This window comes from Epinephelus lanceolatus, chromosome 8 (assembly GCF_041903045.1).
Source record: "Epinephelus lanceolatus isolate andai-2023 chromosome 8, ASM4190304v1, whole genome shotgun sequence".
NCBI classification, from domain to species: domain Eukaryota; kingdom Metazoa; phylum Chordata; class Actinopteri; order Perciformes; family Serranidae; genus Epinephelus; species Epinephelus lanceolatus.
In genome coordinates, this window is record NC_135741.1 from 139,279 (window position 1) to 160,543 (window position 21,265).

Below are 21,265 nucleotides of genomic sequence, written 5' to 3' on the forward strand. Positions count from 1 at the left end.
TTTGCTGATTGCCACACCGATAGTGTAACATCTTTTGGTGGAGGCAGTGTGATGATGTGGGGCGGCATCTCCCTCACTGGAAAAACAAGGTTGTCATCATTTGAGGCGATCTCAATGCAGAGAGATGTCGAGATGAAATTCTGCAACCAGTGGCAATCCCATATCTCCACAGTGTGGGACCGAACTCTATCCTCCAAGATGACAACGCTTGCCGCCATAGAGCGGGGTTTATCAGAGACTACCTCCAGACTTTGGGAGTGGAGACCACACAACCACATTGGCTGACTTGTGACAAATGCTGGTTGAAGACTGGGGAGGAGGAGGTGCCAGGCTGGTGTGGCTGTGTATGGTTCTTCCCCACACTACTGAGGCTCCTGTTTGTTAAATGAAGAAATTGTTAAATTGCCAATATTTCTTGTTTCTCTTTGTCCCCCTCCCTTCAGGCAGGATGCTGCGGAGCACTAAGAGCAGGACCACCAGACTGAGGAGCAGCTTCTTCCCTGACGCTGTTTTACTATTGAACTCTGGTGGGGCACTTTAGCTCTGTACCTCTGTAGCTCTGCAGCTATGGAGTTACAACAACTACCTCCTGATTATTTTGCACTGGACTATTTGCACTATTGCACACCGTATAAGGCTACCTTAGCCATGCTGCTGTTACTGTTTGCTGTTGTTTGTTCATTGTTGTTGTTTTTCATTGTTACTTTATGTGCCCTTATTACCTTTTATATTTGCTGTCTTACTTATCTTTTTTTTTAGAACATGGCACTCTTAAATACTTGATTCTGATTGGTCAATCAACAAAATTCTGCTGTGTTTATTTCTTGAGGTATCACTGCTGCTCTGCTGCTCCGTTGCTAAGGACGCCATAGCAACGGCCTCAGACTGAGGAGCATCAAAATCAGTTAACGTTCATCCACACAGCTCTCCCAAGCTGGCCTGGAGAGCAGGGAGATCATGTCGGTCACTGGCCATAAATGTGAGGGCAGCCTTCGCAGCTACTGGGCACCCAGCATCTCTGACCGGGAGAAGTGGAGTAAAATCCTCTCCTCCACTCCTGTTTGTCTGGTGAACGCCTCTCCTCTGTCAATACACTCTACCAGCAATTTAATAATAGTGCTCCTTCGGTCCATCGGCCCATTGGCCCATCAGTCCATCAGTCCTTCAGTCCATCGGTCCTTCGGTCCATCAGTCCATCAGTCCATTGGTCCTTCGGTCCATCAGTCCATCAGTCCTTCAGTCCATCGGTCCTTCGGTCCTTCAGTCCATTGGTCCATCGGTCCTTCGGTCCATCAGTCCTTCAGTCCATCGGTCCATCGGTCCTTCGGTCCATTGGTCCATCGGTCCATCGGTCCATCAGTCCATCAGTCCGTCGGTCCTTCGGTCCGTCGGTCCATCGGTCCTTCGGTCCATTGGTCCATCGGTCCATCAGTCCATCGGTCCGTCGGTCCGTCGGTCCTTCGGTCCATTGGTCCATCGGTCCTTCGGTCCGTCGGTCCGTCGGTCCATCGGTCCTTCGGTCCATCGGTCCTTCGGTCCATCGGTCCGTCGGTCCTTCGGTCCGTCAGTCCATCAGTCCGTCAGTCCTTCAGTCCATCTGTCCATCAGTCCATCAGTCCATCAGTCCCTCAGTCCATCAGTCCATCTGTCCATCAGTCCATCAGTCCATCAGTCCCTCAGTCCATCAGTCCTTCAGTTAGAGCGTCACACCTGATGTAGATTTATTTTCCTGTCTCTGTCTCCGTCCCTCAGGATGAAGATCTGTGATTAGACGGATGTCTGTCTCCACCAGTGACATCAGCACCTCTGTGTACCCTGTGGTTCCCTTCTTCAGGTGGTGGCCAATCAGATTCATCCAACTGTATGATGATCATTTCACAGTAGTGTGGGAGGGGCGTGTTTTCACCGAGACCTTCAGTCCTGGATCCTTCAGAACCAAATGTCACCTGTGTCGACACGAAGGAACCTGTGTTGAACCCAAACGCGTCATCAGACTGAAGAAGATTCATCTGATAAACTAATGTCACTGTGTGTGTGTGTTTGTGTGAAGTCATGCTGACTGGACTTCCTGTTGTTAAAACAGCAGCTCCACACACACACACACAGTGTGTATCTCTCTCAGTAAAGCACCAAACACCTCCCTGTGATAATAAAAGTCCTGCAGTCAGAAAACTCATCATTTTCATCCCTCTGTAAGTTAGCAGCACGCTAAACATGAAGTAGCCGCTCAGCCAGTGTGGACCAGTGGTTTCAAACAGATGGGTTGTGGTCCAAATGTGGACTTTATTAGCTTCATGAGCTTCACAGAGCAACTTTGACAGGAAACAAACCTACAGAGGAGGTGCTGCAGCCACCGCTCCTGTGAGGTCACCGCTCCTGTGAGGTCACACTGAGGGTTAAACACAGACAGACCTTGTTTGAAAGTTAAAAAAAAAGTTTTTATTTTTGGACAAATTTTAAGTTAGATGTAGAATAAAAAATGATTGTGATGAAATATCAATATTTTAACATCAGGTATTTCTTTTCTAACAGAAGTGTTCCTCCCACATGATGTGTTCAGGGACTATTGGTAATCTCACAATAATTTCTGTTGTTTCAGTTTCTGGCTTATAAACAAGTTATTTTGCTGATTTTTACAGAGAACATGTTTTCTGTAAAAATCAGCAGTAAAATAAATCCAAAATAAAACCATGTAAATGTGTAAACCTCGCCCCTCAACCAAACAACACAAGTCCCTCCCCACTGCTTAAAACAATATTTGACGACCCCCCCCCCCCATAAATAACGACCTGTTCTTAAATTAACCTGATCAGGTGACATTAAATATATTTATGTATATTTTAGTTTGAAATAATAAAGTTGAAACTTTAAACAGTTTTTATTTGATCTGTTTCCTGTTTGATGTGTTTATTTGTGTCAAAATGTTGATTATCCGGTTTGCTGTGTTTTGTTCGTGGGGGGGGGGGGGTACTGGAGGACATGTGTGCGCGTGCACACGCCTCGTGGACTCGCCCGTGCACGCCCGTGTGTGTGTGTGAGTGTGTTTTGTTCCGTCTTGAAGCTGTGTGTCAGCCTTATCAACACCTCGGCTCACTTCCTGGTTTTTTTACCCGAGTCTTCAGCGGGAGCACGCACCGCACGTGCACGCCAACACACACACACACACACACACACGCGCGCACACACACACACACACACACAGTGTCAGAGGAGGGAGGGAACAGCTCGGTTCACCTCCGTGTGTGTGTGAACACGTTAAACTGCTGCACGACACAAGCTCTGTTAGAGACCAGGAGGAGACCGAGGATCGGGTCTGACAGGGTCCGGAGCTGCGGGTTCGAGTCTGAGAGGAGTTTATAACCTGCTGTTTGAGTCTGTGAGGAGCTGACTGAGGAGTCTGAAGTTTGAATCTGCTGCTGCGGACTGGTCGGGAGGTTTTTCCAGTTTGCTGTCATGAACCCGGCTGTCTCTCTCTAAGACATTTTATCTCTCTGAGCCTGTCTCACACCGAGGGACAGACAGATCTGATCTGATCTGAGGTTGCAGGAGACACTAACTTTCCTGTACTGTCTCTGAAGAGTCCTCCCGCTCACACGGAGACATTGAGACAGAGGTAAAGATTGTCTGTCCCGGTCCACCTGAGTATCTGCACCTTCGTCTCAGTCTGTTGGCGGGTCCCGGATCAGCTGCAGGATGTCGGACTCTGCCTCCAGTTTCCTCCACATCGGGGACATCGTGTCTCTGTACGCCGAGGGATCCGTCAACGGCTTCATCAGCACTCTGGGGTGAGTCCTCTGTCCTCATACTGTCCTCTGTCCTCTGTCCTCATACTGTCCTCTGTCCTCATACTGTCCTCTGTCCTCACACTGTCCTCTTTCCTCATACTGTCCTCATACTGTCCTCTGTCCTCATACTGTCCTCATACTGTCCTTATACTGTCCTCTGTCCTCACACTGTCCTCACACTGTCCTCTGTCCTCATACTGTCCTCATACTGTCCTCTGTCCTCATACTGTCCTCTGTCCTCACACTGTCCTCATACTGTCCTCTGTCCTCATACTGTCCCCACACTGTCCTCTTACAGTCAGCGTCAGTATCTGAGTCTCAGCCTTTATTTATTCATGTTAATATTTCTCTGATTCTGAATCACTAATTTCACCCTCAGAGGTTCAGATATTAAAATCACTCTCGCCAGCATGTTCCAGGTCAAAACTGAGCTACAGATAAATTTTAAAGTTTACATGTTGTTTTTCCTCTGAAACACTTTACACCTGTTCATTCATGGACAAACTGAGCTGTCAGAAATTAAAGGCACATTTCACCATCATTTTATAGGTAAATACTTAAGACTCTAAATATGAGCTTCAGATACAGTTTATTTTTTCAGATTAAAGATGTGACGATATGATTATTAGTCAGTAATCATTGAGCAGAAACAGAACTTTATTTTAAAACGTTTATCAATCAGAGTTGTAAATAAATATATTAATGTGAACAGTGGAGGAAAGAAACTAAGTACATTTACTCAGTTACTGTACTAAAGAGCAGGTGTGAGGTACTCGTACGTTACTGGAGTGTTTCTGTGCTGTGGTTCTTACACAGCTGCAGTTTCATTACTGACACACACTACAGACGACCTCAGAGCGCTGCGTCTGATTTCTGAATTCTCTGATGGGAGGTGTTTTGGTCAGTTTAGTTTCCACAGTAGATGAAACTCTGGGATCATCATCATCATCATGACGCTATGTACAACTGTGATGACATCATCTTTAATGGTCATAAGGACAGAGGGATGTCGTATGCTGTAAAGCCCTGTGAGGCAAATTGTGATTTGTGATATTGGGCTTTATAAATAAAATTGATTGATTGATTGATTGATTGAACACAGTCCTCTCACTGGGAGCTGAACAGAGGGCATCTGCACGTTGTTAGTCGACCACAGTGTAGTGTACAAAGTGAACGGTGTGTTAGTGGGCCACCATGTTTTAACATCTGGGTCGAGTGGATGCTCATTATTGACGGTCACTTGACTGTTTATAAAGATGTGTGCAGGACATCATGTGTCTTGTTACAGAGGACTCTCTCTGACCAATCAGTGGTCTGCAGGGTTTTAACTCCGCCCACTTGGAACCTCAGAAGAAGTACCAGGTACCGTCTATGAGTTTAGCTTGGGGAAAACTAAAAGAACACCAGTTCAGAGAGGGCGGAGCCAAATCACACATTTGCTTCGCACCAAGAGTTGAGGTTTGTTTGTTTGTCCTGAGGGGGTGCTAGAGGAAAGGTCATGAGGTCTCTGTAGTACTCGGTGGGTTCATGGTGTCGGTGTCCTCCTGGGTGTAGGGTTTGTACTCGCCTCCTGACGGAGGAGCGACTGTGTGTTTACAAACAGGTCACATGATTAACCAGGTGTTTATTTTAAAGGAGACCAGATGAAGACAAAAAATATTACCCATAATCCAACATCAGAGATATTAGATATGAAAACACCTTCACACATCCATCCTTATCAGATCGGTAACATCAGACAGAGCCCAGTTCTCCCAGTATCAGATCTGAGGGTCTGTCAGAGCGAGAGGATCAGAGCACCTAAAGGTGTCCGTTCACCAGGAACTTCCAACCAGGCTGAGGTCCCGTTTATACGACAACGATTTCAACTGAAGACAATAAACTTTAGTTGCATTTTGGCCGATCGTTTACACGACAGCGGCGTTTTGGGTGCCTGAAAATGCAACATTTTGAAAACGGGTTCCAGAGTGCAATTTTTTTGAAACGGCAGTGTCTCCGTTGTCAGGTAAACTTCCAATATACAGTTCCTCTGAAAACGGAGACTTTTGGCACATGCGCATTACGCTTCCAGTCACTAGGCATGCACAAGAAAGTTGACCATTACAACAACAATGGCGGACTCCCGAGCTCTGCTTGTGCTGCTCACCCTGTTGGATTTATCAACACTTCCCCATCATAGTGTAGATTTACTGTAGCAACTCCACCTCGTCGTCCGACCCATAGATATCATATACATGATGATGAGATATATATATATATATATATATATATATATATATATATATGTATATATATATGATTATATATATCTATGGTCCATCCAGACAAACGTTTTTTTTTTTGTTTTTTTTTTACATCACTGCTCTGTAGAAGGAAGCGTAAGCGTCACACCACCAACTACTGGCCACGCATGTATACTGCAGTGCACGGCGATTGTTATCAAAATGTTGTCGTCCAAACGCGGAACTTTTTTCAAAACGAAAATGAGAAACGATTCTGTTTTCAGTGGATCATTTTCGTGTAAACATGGCCTAAACCTGTCGACCTCAGACTGAAGCTTCAGCTCAGTCACAGTGTGTGAGGGGAGTTCACCACGTACAGTTTTATACATGAACAGATACAGTGACTGAACCTGCCAAAGGTCAAAGATGGCCGCCGGCCCTGGAGTAGAGCGCACAGTGACGAGTGAAGGCGTCACAGTTTGTAACAGTCTCTCAGCTCTGTGTCTGTGATGTTCAGGTTCATATCTTTTTAAAAAGATATTTAACCTGACATTTCAAACAAAGAGAGTCAGCGAGTCAAATACAGAGATATTTGGGAGGAGACAAACCTCGTGTCTCTGAGCAGTAATAAGATCAGGACAGTCCACAGGACTTCTCTCACCACTGAGAAATAAATGACTGTAGTTTTAAAATGTTAAATAGACTCATTGTCTTTAATCCTCCCACAGACCGTAACATCTGATCAGTCAGCTCCACTGTGAGACATGGAGCTAACAACCATCCAGTGTGATGTCAGCAGACTGTACGATGACGGCGCCCACTGAATCATAGGCTATGATGTCACAGCTTCACACACTGAGTGATGCTGCAGGGTTATTAATTCAACTGTGAAGGACAACACAGAGGGACACATTAACATAACCCACAGTTTAGTGGTCACTATATCCTGCAGTGTGTGTGTGTGTGTGTGTGTGTGTGTGTCTGCTAGCTGTAGGTGTCTCACCTGGCGGCTGTAGCTCCACCTCTATTTCCTTCCATGCTTCGTCCTTCTTTACGCGATCATGGTCAGAGCTGGAGGACACATCACAAAGCTTCACAAGGTTTTCCTCACGTCTTTTAGCGCTTTAGTTTTGCCTCCATGGCGAGCTGCTATCTGTCTGTTTGATTGGCTCATTTCATGCTGCATTTCTGTTGGTTGGCTAGTAGTAAGTATTCTGTCCACTGTGTGTGCGTGACTGCACAGAGTAACAGATAGCTAAACACTAGCTTTGGCACTGAATGATGACTCGGACGTTTAAGTAAGTTGAGGCTGTTTACTGTTGGTCTTTGTCAGAGCTTTACAAAGCCAGAAGCCGTTTCTTGTGAAACTGGAATAGGAATACAGAAAAATGTTTTTATATACATAAAAGTGTTATAAAGTGCAGGTAGCTTACAACATAGAGCTAGATGCTACATATAAACATGCTGCATACAACAAAATAGCACTTTTAGCATTAGCATCTAAAGGTAAAAAAAAATATGAAATAAGCAATCAATATCCACAAACTACAAACTGCACAAATATAATATATAATAAAACTAACAAACAAAGCTTCTCCAGGGCTCAATGACGGTGGATGCACCAGATTAAAAGAGGGATGCTCTGGAGCACATTTCTATCCATAATAACAACCAAGATGGCCGGTCTGACCTGTGACCTTACCCATGTGACTCTAACAACCAATAGAAAGCCAAGGAGTTTCAAAATAAAAGAGCACCTTTCAAAATACAGCTAGGGGGCACTGCTGTGCCACATCACAGTAAGGGTGTAATGATCCATCGATCTGGATCGATATATATCGAAAATATATCAATTAAATGATCAGTGATCCAATATCATTGATGCCAAGTGAAAACATCGATATATATGTCTTCATCTTTAGGATACACTTTTATTTTGAAAGTCTGCGTCACCATCGAACAGCAGCAGGCAGACGGCGAGCAGCCGAGAGGAAGGCGATGAGGAGAGCGTTATTTACTCGGGAATAAATCAATGTTCGACTGCAATAACGTTCACACAGTGTGAAATTCAACTGAGCTGTTCTGTCAGGAGACGCAGAGACTGAAACAAAAAAAAAAATAATAACGTTGCACCAAATTTGTTAAGATATGAACAGAGGAGGAAAGTCAGCTAGCTGCGCGGCTAATTTATAAACATGCTAGAGCTGATAATGTGTGATTAGCAACTGACAATTGTCTTTAAGACAGAGTGTGTCTTCAGGACTTTGAGACAGCAGTTTGTCTTCTGGACTTTGAGACAGAAGTTTGTCTTCAGGACTTTGAGACAGCAGTTTGTCTTCTGGACTTTGAGACAGAAGTTTGCCTTCAGGACTTTGAGACAGCAGTTTGTCTTCTGGACTTTGAGACAGAAGTTTGTCTTCAGGACTTTGAGACAGCAGTTTGTCTTCTGGACTTTGAGACAGAAGTTTGCCTTCAGGACTTTGAGACAGAAGTTTGTCTTCTGGACTTTGAGACAGAAGTTTGTCTTCAGGACTTTGAGACAGAAGTTTGTCTTCTGGACTTTGAGACAGAAGTTTGTCTTCAGGACTTTGAGACAGAAGTTTGTCTTCCGGACTTTGAGACAGAAGTTTGTCATCGGGACTCTAAAGCCCTATTCAGACGAGATTAGTTTTACATAGGTACGTGGGGTAAAGTAATAATTACCAGAGATTTTAGTCCCGTCCGAATGTGCCATGTCAGTAATCATTACGGCACGATGTCAGTAAAGATTACTGCGACTTTTACCTTCTGTAAAAGGGTCCCGGACAATTACCTCAGGTAGTACTAATCCCGTGCGAATAGACCAGCTGTAAATATGTGTGTTAGGGCTGTCAAAAAAAAAAATCGAAGTTAGAAATATATTTGAATATATATATTTTTTTATAAGTTGGAACCTAAATTTGATAATTTGAATATCATTAATAATTAATTAATACTATCAATAACGTTGTATATCACGGCAAATCCTGTTTGGGACGCAGAGGGAGGGAGAGGCGCCGACAGAGGAGCCCGCTGCACCAACACCACCCACTGCGCTGTCCGCGATGTGTGACCTGTTCGAGGAGACATTCAGGGAGAGTGTTGCACCTGCTGCCTCCCTGCCTACACTTTTTGAAGAAGAGATGAAACGTTACCAGAATGAGACACCACTACGAGCCGGCCAGGATCCACTCTTGTGGTGGAAAACTACGCACTGAAGTATCCAAACATTGCTCAGATAGTGAGGCAGAAGTTGGTCATACCTGGCACTTCAGTGAGGTCAGAACGGGTGTTTTCATCCGAGTGTCACGTTCATATTGCGTCAGCAATAAGCATCTTATTTTTTGTGGGGGTTTTTTGTAAAAAAAAAAAAAATAATAATAATAATAATAATACTAATAGCCTACTAATACTAATAATAATAAATTCTAATATTATTCGAACTCTACTAAATTAAATCGAAAATATTCAAACTCAATTTCATGGTGCTTTTGACAGTCCTATCATACGCACATGATGGCAGGAGGGCACGGCGGTGCGTGAATGGATTTACCCCTCCCACTTGTGGTAGTTTTACTGATATTTCTTATCCCGTGCGAATCGGCCATTAATATTACTGACGTCCTGTGGTAAAGTGACATTACCCCACGTCCCTATATAAAACTAATCCCGTCCGAATAGTGCTTTAGACAAACATTTCATCCAGCCTTTATCCAGCCCCAAACTTCATCAGCTCTCTGTCTGTCTGTCCACCAGTAAAATCCAGTGTAGGTTGTTTAGTCTCAGTTCAGGGAGGAGAGCGGTCCTCCATGGCCGAGGAGGGTTCACCTTTGGTGGGGTGTGTTTCCTGGAGCTGTGACGGTCACCTCTCTGTCAACGAGGCTCTTGTTCTGGGACCAGCTTTTTGTTGTTGTTTTTTTGTTTCGTTTTTGACCGTTCTCTCTGACCTGCGACAGATAAATCTTCCTGTCCCTGTGAGACTGTGTGTTTGTCCTCTGGTTTAATAATTAATAATTATCAGTGTTGATGCTAAATGAATCACATTGTGTTATTACATCTTCTTTAATGGGCTGTTTGGGAGTTTTATGCAGATATATAATTTATATTTTATAAAAAACGAATAATATGAACACTGATTTGGATGTTGGTCACAATGGCAACAATCAAAGCATTCAGGTCAGCTCTGAACGAGCTCCTCTGATCGTTACAGTCCAACACTGAATGAGATAACGAGATGAAGCAAAGCATGCTGATGTCAGAAAGCTAACTTGAGTCCACTTCACCAACTCAACAAATGTGTTTTATGATGTAAACATACGATGCCACTTATTTACAAATACTGTGTGAAAAACTCAACTTTATTTACACATCATCTTTGACACAAACACACAGCGCAACATGGGTCACAGAAACATAGTTTACATGATGCCTGATGCCTGTTTTATTTTGAAGGAGTAAAGCACCTCTCTGCAGATTCTGGGTTTAATCCTAACTTCTGTATCAGGACCTGGACCTGTTTGAGTTTCTTGAGGAAGTTTTGCCTCTGATCCCAGAGACTTGTCAGTCTCAAACAGGTCCAGGTCCTGATACAGTGGTTATGATCACCACGACCTGAACAACTGAGAATCTTCAACATTCTGGGTTTAACTTTCCTAAAGTCAAATTTATTTTTCTTTAACTGTTTGTGAACATGTGAAGCAGAAAGTGACTCTAACCTGACGTTGAATTAAAACCTTTAACACACACACACACACACACACACACACAGAGAAAGTGGCAGCTGAGTGTGATTGTATGACAGGAAAAGGAAGTGGTACACAGTCTGTCCAAGAGAGATTTCCACTGTGCCACTGTGTGTGTGTGTGTGTGTGTGTGTGTGTGTTTCCTGTGCCATGGTCGTACACCCTCTCTTTTGTATTTGACTTGATCGTGACCTTTTCCAGTTTCTTTAACTTGACTTGTTGGTGACTCTCTGACTCCGCCTCCTCTCAACAAAACAACACTTTATAAAACAAAGGTTCATATATATAAATGTTTGTTTATAGCTGAGAAATCTTCATGTTGTGTTGTTCTGAACCCAGAACAACACAACTGAAGGACTGAGTCACTTCGTAGCAGATAGAAGACCAAAGATCCTACAGACTGTACAGACAGTACAGACTATACAGAGAGTGCAGACAGTACAGACTGTACAGAGAGTACAGACAGTACAGACAGTACAGAGAGTACAGACAGTACAGACAGTACAGAGAGTACAGACAGTACAGAGAGTACAGACGGTACAGAGAATACAGACAGTACAGAGAGTACAGACGGTACAGACAGTACAGAGAGTACAGACGGTACAGACTGTACAGAGAGTACAGACAGTACAGAGAGTGCAGACAGTACAGACTGTACAGAGTACAGACTGTACAGAGAGTACAGACGGTACAGACAGTACAGACTGTACAGAGAGTACAGACAGTACAGACTGTACAAAAAGTACAGACAGTACAGAGAGTACAGACTGTACAGACAGTACAGAGAGTACAGACGGTACAGACAGTACAGAGAGTACAGATGGGATAGACAGTACAGACTGTACAGAGAGTACAGAGAGTACAGACGGTACAGAGTACAGACGGTACAGAGAGTACAGACAGTACAGAGAGTACAGACTGTACAGAGAGTACAGACAGTACAGACTGTACAGACGATACAGACAGTACAGACTGTACAGACAGTACAGACTGTACAGAGAGTACAGACAGTACAGAGAGTACAGACAGTACAGACGGTACAGACAGTACAGACAGTACAGACAGTACAGACGGTACAGAGAGTACAGACAGTACAGATGGTACAGAGAGTACAGACGGTACAGATGGTACAGAGAGTACAGACGATACAGACAGTACAGACAGTACAGACGGTACAAAAAGTACAGACAGTACAGAGAGTACAGACTGTACAGACGGTACAGACTGTATAGAGAGTACAGACTGTACAGACTGTACAGAGACTACAGACTGTACAAAAAGTACAGACAGTACAGAGAGTACAGACTGTACAGAGAGTACAGACAGTACAGACAGTACAGACGGTACAGACTGTACAGACAGTACAGACGGTACAGATTGTACAGAGAGTACAGACGGTACAGACAGTACAGACGGTATAGATGGTACAGAGAGTACAGACGGTACAGACGGTACAGACAGTACAGAGAGTACAGATGGTACAGAGAGTACAGACGGTACAGACAGTACAGACAGTACAGATGGTACAGACAGTACAGAGAGCACAGACAGTACAGAGAGTACAGATGGTACAGAGAGTACAGACAGTACAGACAGTACAGACGGTACAGACCGTACAGACTGTACAGAGAGTACAGAAGATACAGAGTACAGACAGTACAGTCTGTACTGTCTGTACAGAGAGTACAGACAGTACAGACTGTACAGAGAGTGCAGACGGTACAGACAGTACAAAGAGTAGAGACGGTACAGACAGTACAGAGAGTACAGACAGTACAGAGAGTACAGAGAGTAGAGACGGTACAGACAGTACAGAGAGTACAGACGGTACAGACAGTACAGAGAGTAGAGACAGTACAGAGAGTAGAGACAGTACGGACAGTACAGACGGTACAGAGAGTACAGACGGTACAGACAGTACAGAGAGTACAGACTGTACAGAGAGTACAGACGGTACAGAGAGTACAGACGGTACAGAGAGTACAGACAGTACAGAGAGTACAGAGAGTACAGACAGTACAGAGAGTACAGAGAGTACAGAGAGTACAGACAGTACAGACGGTACAGAGAGTACAGACGGTACAGAGAATACAGAGAGTACAGACAGTACAGAGAGTACAGAGAATACAGACGGTACAGAGAGTACAGACAGTACAGAGAGTACAGAGAGTACAGACAGTACAGAGAGTACAGACAGTACAGAGAGTACAGAGAGTACAGACAGTACAGACGGTACAGAGAGTACAGAGAGTACAGAGAGTACAGACAGTACAGACGGTACAGAGAGTACAGACGGTACAGAGAATACAGAGAGTACAGACAGTACAGAGAGTACAGAGAATACAGACGGTACAGAGAGTACAGACAGTACAGAGAGTACAGAGAGTACAGACAGTACAGAGAGTACAGACAGTACAGAGAGTACAGAGAGTACAGACAGTACAGACGGTACAGAGAGTACAGACGGTACAGAGAATACAGAGAGTACAGACAGTACAGAGAGTACAGAGAATACAGACGGTACAGAGAGTACAGACGGTACAGAGAATACAGAGAGTACAGACAGTACAGAGAGTACAGAGAATACAGACGGTACAGAGAGTACAGACAGTACAGAGAGTACAGAGAGTACAGACAGTACAGAGAGTACAGACAGTACAGAGAGTACAGAGAGTACAGACAGTACAGACGGTACAGAGAGTACAGAGAGTACAGAGAGTACAGACAGTACAGACGGTACAGAGAGTACAGACGGTACAGAGAATACAGAGAGTACAGACAGTACAGAGAGTACAGAGAATACAGACGGTACAGAGAGTACAGACAGTACAGAGAGTACAGAGAGTACAGACAGTACAGAGAGTACAGACAGTACAGAGAGTACAGAGAGTACAGACAGTACAGACGGTACAGAGAGTACAGACGGTACAGAGAATACAGAGAGTACAGACAGTACAGAGAGTACAGAGAATACAGACGGTACAGAGAGTACAGACGGTACAGAGAATACAGAGAGTACAGACAGTACAGACAGTACAGAGAATACAGACGGTACAGAGAGTACAGACGGTACAGAGAATACAGAGAGTACAGACAGTACAGACAGTACAGAGAGTACAGACGGTACAGAGAGTACAGACGGTACAGAGAATACAGAGAGTACAGACAGTACAGAGAGTACAGACTGTACAGACAGTACAGAGAGCACAGACAGTACAGACTGTACAGACGGTACAGAGAGTACAGACAGTACAGACTATAAAGACAGTATAGACTGTACAGACAGTGCAGTCCAGGGGCGATTGCTCTGAGACAACAAGGGAGGCTGAACTTCCCCTTAAATTTCATAGAAGAAATGGTCAAATATGCACTATTGAATTTATATGAAAATAACAATTTACATTGCATTAAACGAGCTCTAGGATGCGTTTAATGTCAGCTGTTTATCACCAGTTTGCAAACGCGACCTCCCTGTCATACATTCTCGTGTCAGCACGGTGGACACGGAGCCTCCAAGCATTCCTATGAGACAGCACTGACCAGGTTTTTTTCATGCAGCAAAGCGAGACGCTCATTGGATAAATGCGACAAAATTGTCACTTCCAGGGAGGCTGAGATTCCCTGGGACCTAATGGAGTGGTAGGCGGGAGAGGACACATGATGATTGGAGGAATTGTCTAAAAGGCTGAACCCGTTTGTGATTGACAGCGCTTTGGAAATACACACTGGCATCGGCGAGTGGAGTCTTCTGACAGAGTGCTGTCCGGAGTTCCTTATTTCCATAAGCCATATAGCTCATTTTCACTGTTTGTACAGTACACACTAGTGTTGCACGGTATACCGGTACTAAAATAATACCGCGGTACTAGAGTATTCCAAACGGTACTATACTGCATTTGGAAAATACTGGTACTTTGAAACTGATTCAATTCATTAATTTAGTTAATTTATTTTACTCATTTATGCACACAAACGCCTTTCTTGTTCCTATTGGAGCACAGATTGCACAAGTGGTGTGTATGACAACACCTGTATCAACATTCGCAGCTGGCGTACGTGAAAAAAGACAAGAGAAGGTCTGCCTCGCAAAGGGAGACAACACGAGACAACACAAACTTGGTTGAACATTTGAGTTACCAAACCGTGATGTCCGTACCAAGGTACTTACCGAACCATGATTTTTTTGGTACCGTTACACCTCTACTATTTATTGTTCTAAAGGTTTGTATCCAAAAGGACTTTTCCTTAGGAAAAGTACTGAAGAGTATCGAAAAGTATCACAATTCATATTGGTATTGGTACCGAAACAAAGATTTTGGTATCGTGACAACACTAGTACACACACGACACACACTGTAAATAAAGACATACATGTTGCGGTATTGAGTTTGTGTCCTGTTCAGTGTCGTTAGTTAGTTAGTTAGTTTGTTCGTTGAATCACAAAGCTGTAGTTGTGTTGTGTGTGTGCAGTTGGTAAGACAGGGTCACAGACCATTTTCTGCAACTGGAGCGGAGGGCAGAATTCATATAATAAATGTGTGTTTCAGTAATATTTGAGAATGTTCAGAGAATGTTGCTATGTAGCACTGTTTGTTACCTGGGCAAGTGTTAAGGTGCTGCTCCTTTCAGGGAGACTTATTTTGAGAGAAAATCAGTTCTGGTGGTGTAGACCAATGTTGCCAACTTAGCGACTTTGTCACTATATTTAGTGACTTTTCAGACCCCTCTAGCGACTCTTTTTCAAAAAAGCGACTAGTGACAAAACAAATGACTTTTTCTGATGTTATTGAGGACTTCTGGAGACTCTGTTGTGAGAACACGTATCATTCTTATTCTTCTCAACGAGCAGCGGATGCTGCCGTGGGCTCCTTTCTCGCCCCAAAGCACTCACAGACGGCCAGTCCTCCCTCCCAGCAGCAGTCAGAGCAGGAGATGTTAACCCCTCCACGTCCAGACTGCAAGTGAATCGCGCATGTGCGGAACCGCCGCTGGCTGATCCCGACGTGGTTTACAGTCAGGGCGGGATGTAAATGTAAAATTTTCTTTGTCTAATATAAATCACTGAAAGAAGGTTCATTTGTAGTTCTAAACATATTCAGGGTGTTTATTCCTTTCCTCCGTTATTCCTCTCTCCTACAGCAGCCATTACAATTACATGCATATGGACAATTATGCAAATTAGGCGATGACGTCACTTAGCGACTTCTAGCGACTTTTAGGACAGCCAATAGCTACTTTTCTTACTGAGGAGTTGGCCCTAACCCATCTGAAAATCTTTGAGGTGTGTGTGTTGCTGTGGTTCTGTGGCATGAGTGTGGTTGAAAAACTGCTTCAATTAAATGTTCCTTTTTTAAGTTACTGCCTCGCTACAATATGACAAATTTATGATGTAAACTTAAAGTGAGTTTCCCCTCTTTGACAGACCAGCAACTGCCACTGGTCCAGACGGTAGAGTTAAGAGGGGTGGAGAAAATCAATACAGCATAGTATGACAATATTTTGTGTGGTGATATTGTATCAATACATGGAGGTTAATGATGTATTTATTTATAGAAATGGTTACAACTGGAAATACAAATTACAGTTTTTATGAGCCTTTGAGAATAATAATTTTCCATTCCACATGTTTCTGTGATGACTGACTGAGTTCAGATAAAAACATATTGACAAAGATTTTTTTTTAATTTACAGTTGAAAAGAGGTAATAAATCACATTATATATATTTCCATATATGTTATCACAATATATATTACCATATATGTTATAACAATATATATTACCATATATATTATCATAATATATATTTCTGTATATTTTATAACAATATATATTACCATATATATTATCACAATATATATTTCCATATATTTTATAACAATATATATTACCATATATATTATCACAATATTCAACTTATTTTAAAACATTTTAAAAAATCAGTAATATAGTATCATGTTGATGACATCATATCAGAGGCGTCAGGTGACTCCCACCTTCCATTTATTTATTCATTTATTTAAGCGTTTATTTGGAAGGGACAATACATATTGATGAACATCAGTATAAAAACAAATGTAAATATGCCGGAGTTAGCAGGACTGCTAATTTACTTCCGTTGTCCCTTGGCAGGTCACAGACAATTAAAAAACAAAAACAGTAATTAAAACAAACAGTAAGAATAGTTCACAAACAGACAAACTATCATACATGGAAGTAAAGTGCAGAGTTAGCAGTAATGCCATAAAGTGCTGTTTAAAGTGCGCCGATGGAATAAAGTGCTTTGATCGAATAAGGTGCATTTTATAAGCAGTCTGGGGGAGACCTCAGTACAATCTGACACGTGTTTAATTTTGACTCGTCTATTATTTCCTGTTTAACAATCGTTTGTTTTATAGACATGTTTCATTATTATTCTGTGACATCGTCTCAACCTGAGTGTTCGCCATACCTCAATGAATGAAGGTTGATCGCCACCACATTCTTTTAGTCCTCCTCCATCTCAGAGGATCAGTGACCAGCACAGAGGCTACTACATATTAATTGTCAGGACATCGAACCATCAGAGGTAATGAGGGGTTGACTGATGGTGGATTTTTAAACACTGATAGAGTTCTGAAGTCACGCCCCTTCCAGCAGAGCTCATGGGACCTTAGATCGGAAAAAATATGAATGGCACTGAATGGGGAGAGCAATATTATCTTTTGTTCCCGTTAGAGTTGCGACATGAAATCTAAATATGTTGTTAATGAATTTAGAACATAAATTTTAAGGTCAAGAAAGTCATACTTGTGGTAAAACTGTTGAGATATAAGCTTTTTAATTAGAAAGACTCAAGAGTACACAGGAGGAGGTTGCGTATGTGACGTCATAGCTTTCGCTCGCTTCCTGCAGCTTGGCCTCCCCGCTGAAATTCCACTGTTATATGATTAATCGATTTATGATTGAAGATGTCTGTGTGTTTTGTGCCAGGCTGCAGTCACTCCAAGCTGCAGGAAGCGAGCGAAAGCTCTGACGTCACATACGCGACCTCCTCCTGTGTAGTTTTTCTAATTACATTTTTTCAAAAGCTTATATCTCAACAGTTTTACCACACAGTATGACTTTCTTGACCTTAAAATTTATGTTTTAAATTCATTAACAACATATTTGGATTTCATGTCACAACTCAAACGGGACCAAAAGATAACATTTCTCTCCTCATTCACTGCCATTCATATTTTTTCCAATCTAAGGTCCCATGAGCTTCACCGGAAGGGGCGTGACTTCAGCACTCTATAGAGTAAGGATAGTTTGGAACAGGACACCGATTTAACTGCTGAGTTCAGGTCTCCATTCAGTATGTTGATGAGGACAGACGCTGGTGGCAGTTACACCTGACCGTTTGATCAGTTTGGCTGATGCTGCTCAGCCTGGATGACTAAATACCTGTGGACCTGATGACGCTCAGCCTCAGCTTGCTGACATGATGAACCACTGTAAGATGGTGACCACGATGAAGACGAAGACTGTCAGGCAGGAGAAATGTAAATAATCCTGCACTTCCTCCATCGTCTGCCTGTGTCCGTCCTCCACCCGTCTAATCAAAAAGCATGAGGCCGACACACCTGAAGATCTTGTAATAAAATCACTGACAGGTTGAGAGCTCAGACACTGATCCGTCTGTTACAGTCTCTGTTTATTCATTCATTCATTTCCTGTAAGAACAAGGTCACATTTCCAGCTTGCTGGGTGGTTTTGGGACTTTGTTTGTCTCTTAACCAACAGAAATTAAACCTGCTGGTCTGAATCTCCCGAGACCAGGTGGAGGTGTAACATGGTCTGAAGACGAGTCATCACAGTCTGGATCAGGACTTTGAGACCTGTGTCAGAGTCCGAGCTCTTTAAAGGTTAAAGTCAACAGATACAAATATTTAGCGAGCAGCTTCTCTCATATCTGTGGGTCGTGTGCTCCATAGATTTGGGCGGTCGGTGACGAAGGCTGCCTCTCTGATCTTCTTCAGTCTGTTTCTAAGAACCTCCAATGAACCAGCAGCAGGTGATGACAGTGTTCTGTGAGGCTGATCAATAATCAATGGTTGATTGATGAGAGAGGCGAAATAAAGAGTTGTAACCTGCTGAAAACCAAACAGTTGAACTCAGTCAGTCCTCATGAAGTCACAGCATCAAAACAAATAGGATTTAAACAGGACGTCGCTTCAGCTGATCAAACTGAGACTGAAACACAAACATGTCACCGCTCAGATACACTCCTCTGATGATCTGATCTCTGATCTCTGATCTCTGATCTCAGATTTCTGATCTCAGATCAGCCGCTCTGCTCTGAGTAAATGTTGACATGACGTCACTGCTGAGAGCTGAAGTCGGTGTCTCTGTCTGATGTCTCAGGAAAGTTAAACTGCGTTGCAGAGTTCTTCATAAATCATATCAGCAGGATGTGAAAGGGTTAATCTCACAGATGTGTAATAATAACCAGATACTGGATGCCAACATGGCATCTGTTCAGTCCAGTGGAGTTGCTCACCTGGTGCACAGGCTTGAAAAGTTTTCTCAGGTTTACTTCAGCAGTGTGCGGTGGTTTCTCCTGCTGGCTCCGCCCACAAGTTCCCGCTCAGCTCACAGACTTTATGACGTGATGATGTCACAGATTTTTAAATCTCTTTTCTCAGCTGGTGGAAAGTTTTACAAATGTAAAACCTCCATGGATCCAAACTTCAGAACAGAAAGAGTCATAGTTGAGCTCGTTTACAGTCAGATGTGTCTCGTCAACAGTTTGACAGACGTCTCTTTATAATGGAGGTCTATGGAGAAAATTATTTCTAGGATTTTTCTGGTTTTAATACAATGAGCGGGAAACATCTGCTGCAGGGCTGAGCAGCGTCCAGCAGGGGGGCTAGTTAAACTAAACAAAAGAAACGAGTGAAAGAGTAGAATGAAAACTGAAGTTTTACTTAATAAAAAGCAAACAGAAAAGTGTGACGTAAAAAGACGTATTGAGACATTTAGCGGCGGCTTTGTGTTAGGTTTAGTCGGACTTTAGGCAGAATTAATGTAAATAATTTCATCCCTTTGCTCTGCTGTGACTTTTTGTTCTGCATGTCTGAACATTTTTGTGTAAATTACCCTTATATGAGCAAACAGTCAAACTGAAGCATCTGAGAGTCTCTGTCAGTCAGAAATAGTAAAAAAAAAAACGTCTGAGAGCCTCCGTTAGTCAGAAACAGTCAAACTGAAGCGCCTGAGAGTCTCTGTTAGTCAGAAACAGTCAAACTGAAGCGCCTGTTAGTCAGAAACAGTCTCAGGTTTTGTCTGGTCCTGCAGGTTCAGTCTGTGATGGAGGTGAAAACACCTGCGCTCACTCAGAAAAACAAATCCATATTCAAATCAGTTTTTTCTCATGCAGCAGCAGGATGAAAAACACAAACAACATTTCACAGTCGATGAAGATTCACAGAGATGACTCAGACATTAATGACATCACAGAGACGAGTTAGACATTAATGACATCACAGCAACAATCAGACCTGCTTGATGTACATCAGCCTCCTGATCAAACTGAATTTCATCTGTAGAAACATTTCTGTTTTGTCTCTTTAAAAAGTCACAGATCTGAAGCTCTGCAGCAGTTTGAATTTTCTTCATCCACAATTTATAACTTCACTCTGAGAAAACTGACGGCTACTTATTATTATTATTATAATTATTATTATTATTATAATTATTAATATTATTAGAATTACTGTTGTTGTTGTTGTTGTTGTTGTGGATGCCATGTAGCAGGCTCATGATGGGACACAGTGAATGTAGATGTGTGGTATCCCTCAGGTGTGTGTGTTTCAGTTCATTGTTCATTCCTCGTTAATTGTCAGAAAATTGCCGAGTTGTTTCTACTCTGTAAAATTAAATCAATCAAATCAAAAAACAATCAGCTCTGTCGGTATTTTGTGACCAAGGAAAAGTTGTCAACTCCTTGGACCTGCTGAACACACAGACCCTCCTCTATAGGCAGGTTTACAGAGGAGGGTCAGTCCTCACTGGACAGACCCAGTGAGGACAAAAGACAGACACAGAGAAAGGACAACCAGCTGATGATGAGCTGTTTGACGGCTCGTTAACTGAGAGCTTGTTAACCGAGAGCTGAGACAGATGTTGATGATGTGATCTGTACAAAACACGCCAGCTGAACAACCCGTTAGTCACTGAGTCAACATACCTGAGACAGTGTGTGTCCTCTGAATGGAGCAAACACCTGGGACACACCTGGCACACACACACACACACACACACACACACACACAAAGGAGCTGACGGCTGTGTGAGTGATGGACGGCTGACTCTGTGGGCGGTCGAGAAAACTCAGACTTCTAAAGAAAGAAAGAGACAGGAAGAGGACAACAAAGAGACACAGGAGGACAGCGATTAAGAGAATGTTTTGGAAAATGGAAACATGTTTTGGAAAGTGAAGACATTTAAAAGACAAAAGACGGACGAGAGGAGGAG

The 21,265-nt window shown here is 43.0% G+C and overlaps 1 protein-coding gene across 1 annotated transcript in view; it reads left to right on the forward strand.

The window, feature by feature from the left end:
• The first annotated feature begins 3,234 nt into the window (after positions 1-3,234).
• Positions 3,235-21,265, forward strand: part of itpr3 (inositol 1,4,5-trisphosphate receptor, type 3) — a 126,312-nt gene continuing 108,281 nt past the window's right edge. The window contains exon 1 of the mRNA XM_078169682.1: positions 3,235-3,785. Within this exon, the coding sequence (XP_078025808.1) occupies positions 3,694-3,785 (92 nt within the window). The 5' untranslated portion in view covers positions 3,235-3,693. The remainder of the gene's footprint in view (positions 3,786-21,265) is intronic.